Source organism: Mesitornis unicolor, unplaced genomic scaffold (assembly GCF_000695765.1).
Source record: "Mesitornis unicolor isolate BGI_N332 unplaced genomic scaffold, ASM69576v1 scaffold9182, whole genome shotgun sequence".
In the NCBI taxonomy this organism is placed as follows: Eukaryota; Metazoa; Chordata; class Aves; order Mesitornithiformes; family Mesitornithidae; genus Mesitornis; species Mesitornis unicolor.
This window is the reverse complement of record NW_010167092.1, coordinates 22,734-27,929: the sequence shown is the minus strand read 5'-3', so window position 1 is coordinate 27,929 and position 5,196 is coordinate 22,734. Positions and strand designations below refer to the sequence as shown.

General features: G+C 48.2%; 1 protein-coding gene across 1 annotated transcript in view; it reads left to right on the top strand.

Moving 5' to 3' along the window:
* Positions 1-5,196, top strand: part of ANTXR2 (anthrax toxin receptor 2) — a 56,117-nt gene that overhangs the window by 48,342 nt on the left and 2,579 nt on the right. Inside the window, exons 11-12 of the mRNA XM_010178561.1 lie at positions 2,493-2,534; positions 3,413-3,508. Of these exons, the coding sequence (XP_010176863.1) occupies positions 2,493-2,534; positions 3,413-3,508 (138 nt within the window). The remainder of the gene's footprint in view (positions 1-2,492; positions 2,535-3,412; positions 3,509-5,196) is intronic.

The window sequence follows — 5,196 nt, the reverse complement described above, 5'->3', positions numbered from 1 at the left end:
TCTTTCCTCAATATCGGAACATATGATCGCATCAAGCTGGCTTCAGGCTCTGGTGCTGACATTTCCTAATGCCCACATCACGCGAACACTTGAGAAGTGTTAATGAGCAGATCAAAGGGACTGTTGCCTGAAGCAACTGACTTCTTTTTTTTAAGAAATCGGCTCTCCTCCAAACTTGAGTCTTCATTCTTTGCAGCTAAATAGACGAGATTCGGCCTTGCCTGGGGATGATGATGATAAAACAAACACAACAAAATTAGGAAGTAATCTATCTCTACGTGAGGCTAATAAAACAGTAGCATTATTCAGTCTTCTGTGTTCTAACACTCCGAATCAAGTTCAGGAGAAGTTAATTTGCAATACTGCGATCTTCGGTATGTGCAGTTTCATGCGACATTTGCATCCCTTTCTGCCAAAGCTGCACGGGTTCCTTGGATTTCTCTTTTTTAAACGTGGCTTTGTACTGATTTCACTGAAATACCACCCAAGACTGAAAATAATCTGTGTGTGCACGTGTGAGTGTGAGGAGCCTGTGGAAGCAGAAGGACGCAGGCATTTGCATTCCACTGCTGTCAGCAGGGGTGAGTATCTGCTACTCAAAGCAGATTATTTCCTCACACCACTGTCACATTTAAAACAAGTTTCACTTTCTGGAGCTATTAGAAATAGCGGCTAATTAATGTATTGGTTAGCTTCAGATCAGGTTCACCCGGTAACGTGAGGGAGTTCAGCAGCTGGCATGGGATCAGATCCTGTGTCTGGGGAGTCCAACAGGAGCTGTCACTGGGCTGGGACTTTTGAAGCCCGGGGAGGTCGACGAGCGGAGGTTCTGTTGATTCTCTGGGGTGGAAATGGTGGTTCTGTAAATACCAACAGGGGCAGGGCCCAAGAGAACCTGAGTGTGCAGCACAGGTAAGTTTAAAAGGTTGGCTTTGCTTGGGAGAGACCACGAGACTTAAGAATCAAAGAACTAAAAAGTGCAGTGGCAATCCGGTTAAGTATGTATTTGTATAAACCTGACTAGGCCTTTCCTCCTGTCCCGCTTGCTGTCTTAGCAGCAAAATACGGTTTTTTGAGGTAACTATTAGAGACAGGCAAAGGGGAAATGAGCATTAACTAAGATCAGGTGACCCTTACGGTGTCTGATCAAAACCCACGGCTGACTTTCCAATCCACTCGAAGTACTCTGAGCTTGCTTGATGCGCAGTTCAGTATCGTAAACCTAAAGTGCCGTGGAAAAACGGTGCCATAACTTACTTTGCTTATTCAATGTAATTCCAGTATCCAGCGCTACAAGCCCATGGCTTGTTTAGGCAGTAACTCCTCACTGTGTTGGTGGCACTGCGACTTGAAACGTAAATAGCAAAGGGAAACTCTTGATTACTGGTCAAGAAAAATATGTTTCTATTGTGTATGATGCTGTACGTCTGTGGAGTGACAGATTATTTATAGGCAGTGGTAGAGTAAATGAAAGCACTGTAATTAATAGCACCTGGTGAATAAAAAAATACATATTTCAATTAAGGTACTTAATCCTGTATTAAGAGATGTAGGTGTTTGTCATCGTGACAATTTTGGCTACATTTGCATAACACTAAGGCGTTGCAGAAACAGGCTCCTTAATATTCATGGGGCATTTTCCAGACATTTCTACACAACATTTAAGCACAAAGAATGACGTGAAATCACAGAAGTACTTATTTTTAGCCCACAAAGCTGCTTTTCTCATGGAAGACGCCTGTGCATGCAGTTTCCACCTCAGTCGCTGCAGAGGGCCGCTGCTTCCTCTTCCCTCCCTGTGCTGCTCAGTGGATCCCCGTCAGTGGCAGGGAACGCCCCGAGACTTCCAGTCTGTATGGCAGAGAGCACAGGAGGAAGTGCAGGTAGAGGCTAAAGTGCAGGTGTAGGTGAATTATCCCAAGGGCGGCCTTCTCCGGAAGGCGCTTGAGAAGCCTTGTGGATTTAACTCCACACCGAGCAGCTGAGGAGCTGCACGCGTCAGTTATTAGATCTGCAATGTGAGATCTCCGGACCCGATCTGGACGTCTAGAGGTGAAGCCTGAGCTACCAGAAGGCATTTCACACTTGTCACCGGGCCAGGAATTACCCAGGCAGCCCGGCCCGAGACTGTGCAAGACCTCGCGCAGACCTCGGGAAGCTTTTCCTCCGAGGCTCGCTAACGAGCTCCATAGGACTGCAGCACTGCTATTACTTAGAACGACTGCGCGCTATCCGGTCAGGAAGCGAAGTGGCAGACGCGTCTGCCCAAAGAGTGTCTGCCAGTCAGTGGATGTGATTCGCTATCAGACGGATGGTGTTAATTTCCAGAAGGCCTTGATAATCCATGCCCAAGGGACCTGGCAGCAGCGGTTGCCAGTTTGCAAGCAGATGTGGGGGACTCGTGTGGAAACGGTTCGCTCTTACAATTTTCTCTTGGCTTTTGGATGCTGCCTGTGCAATTCCTTACACTTTCGTATGTTTGACTTTTTCAGGTCATCAAAGATCCCCCTCCGCCTCCGCCAGCTCCAAAAGAGGTAGGGTCCGGCGGTGCTGCGCTCATCACGCGGGTTACACGCTACCCCTCCTGCGTGCCTTCCTGCGTGCCGTGAATCCGGCTCTTTGTCCTTGCTGCTCAACAAGAAAGCGCTGCCCCGTGGGAAGCCTTTGGCTGAGCGGGATGGCCAAAGTCCAAATCTCTGCTCCGTCTCCGTCCTCTCAGAGCGGCATGAATCAAGTCGCTTAAGCACAAATTCACAGAAATATTTGGGGCCTTTATCCCAAGATAGCTGAACATTATTTTTCCCCTTCTGCAGCAAAAGCAGAAAGACTGAATAGCTCTTGTCTAACAGCCTAAAGATTTGTGTGCGACTTAACCGCGTTTGCCCCCAGCTGCGGCATTCCAGACACTGAAGCAGCCTTATAAGGGAACTTCTCTCCCTCTTACGGGCAGTAACACACCAGAGGATCTTCTGGTGTCTACAGTTTTTTGTCCCGGCCTTGATCTGCCCCATCGCTTGAGCGCACTCAGGTGCCTCTGACAGTTAAGTCCGTGGTGAGGTGCACTGGGCTGAGCCGGGGCAGCCCAGAGCGACTTTGACAAGGGTTGGCTTAGGGAACTGCGATCGGCCGCATAACCCCTACGTGCAGATCTGCTCAGCACCGCCTGCTGAATCCATGCACAGCTGCGTTCCTCTTCTGGACCTTCCTAATAGAGAAAACAGTAACAATATTTCCAAACATGGCCAGAATGCGTTTAGAAATGGTTAAACACCTGGGGGACCCAAATATCTGATCTTTCACACCTAACACGGGAAAACTTATTCTCTGTGAACTCTAGTGAAATATCCTAAAAGAACTTGGTGGAAGAAAAAACCTGTCTTTTTAAGTAAATGTTCTTTGAATTTCTTGACAGGAGGAAGAAGAAGACCCCCTGCCTACCAAGAAATGGCCCACAGTGGATGCTTCCTACTATGGTGGACGAGGAGTCGGAGGAATTAAAAGGATGGAGGTTGGTACAGTATGGAGATAGCAGTTCCCTCAAACACAGGCGCTCTGAGGCTGCAAGTGGTGGAAGCAAAGACTTCTGAACTGCACTGAAAACACAGGGGCATAACGCGTGCTTCCTTCCCAGTGACATAAGCCTTGTAAAATTTTCTGCCATATCGAACCGTTCTGACCTCGCCTATGAAAGAACAGCTTTCAGTGGTTCCGTTTGCCTGGAACTCGAAATAGCTCCCTGAAGACACGCTCTTTCCATCAAGCTAATGAGAAGGAGAGAGTGAGAGCCTTTTCTGAATGTTTTGGAAGAAATTACAGTGAAACATAAGTCCCCCAACTGCGGGCCAGCCAAATGCGCTGACAATGGTGACGCTACGGAGAGGCTTGATCCCAGAGGAACTCACAGCGACAACAGTGCCTGTCTTTGAAGAGACATGATAGCATCATGTTAATTAAAACAGAATGAAAAATGTGCATCCTTATGGGCATGTCCTTATGTCACATTTTATAGTCACGTCAGCCTTTATGGAGTTTGCAAAGCAGTTTTGTGCAGGTTTTAACTTCAGTCTAGGAAGCCGTCTCTGTCTGAAATACCCACCTAGGCCATACGGACCTATCTTGGTGAAACTTTAGGTGGACGGCGCTAAGAATCAGCTTCGCTTCAGTGCTTTTTAAATGCAGCAGAGGAACGTGCAGTTTTAGAGCTGTGTCGCTCACAGGCGTTTCCTTCAGCAGCTCAGCACTGCTGATTTAGAAGAGCTTCCTATTTTAGAAAAAGAAGCTGTGTTGTGCAGAGCTTTTCAGAGGCAAACTAGACAGTACTTCCAACCTAAAGAATTACAAGCCTGGATTTCTAACGGGAGCCATGAAGAGCCTCCAGAAGGAGTTCAGGGATGAAGCCATTGCAGATTGTAAAGCAGTAAAGGAGAGGAAGTTAAAAAGGAAAGGAATCTTGCCCAAAGAAACAGAAAACTGATAGATGCCTCATGAAGACAAGTAACACCAGTATCGTAGATATTTATCACACGGCTGAAATACAGTATGTCCTCTCCGAAGAACAGAGGAACAGGTGATGATTGGGTCACAAAACGTTTTTCATCTGTCTTAGGAATTTTGTGCAGGACTAGGGGCTACAGATGTAAACCATTCTGAAGCATGGGCTCTTGCAAGGCACCGTGTTCTGTGGAGCTGTGTCTGCCCTTCTCTGGGACCCCAGAGTACTCACAAATTTCGGGGTTGGCCGTCCCATAGTATCAGTAACAGTGGGGCTGAGGGAGACGCAGGCTCAGCAGCCCCTTCTCTGGCTCAAGGGAGTTTGGTGAGTGGGGGCAGAGCGAGTGTGGAAAGCAGAGAGAAAGCAAACCCATCCGACGAGATGGTGAAGGTGAGCGGGGCATGGGAGGCATTCCCCTACCTGACAGCGGTTTCTGTGCCGTGCCCACGAAACACTCGCTGGACTGGTCACCACATTTCTCCACGGTTTTCAGTTCACGCGGTCATGCACGCGTCTGGTCTTCATTGCCTCTCTGTGATCTGTTCTTTGCCACTCTTCACCAGCTTCCCTGCATGGAGACAAGGAGAGGATGAACCAGTGAACTTCCCCTGTGGTCCCTGTCCTTCTCCTTGCTTACCGCGTTCCTTTTGGAGCAGTTACCTTCACTCCTGCCTTCTCCACCGGTGTCGCCCCTGTGCAGAATA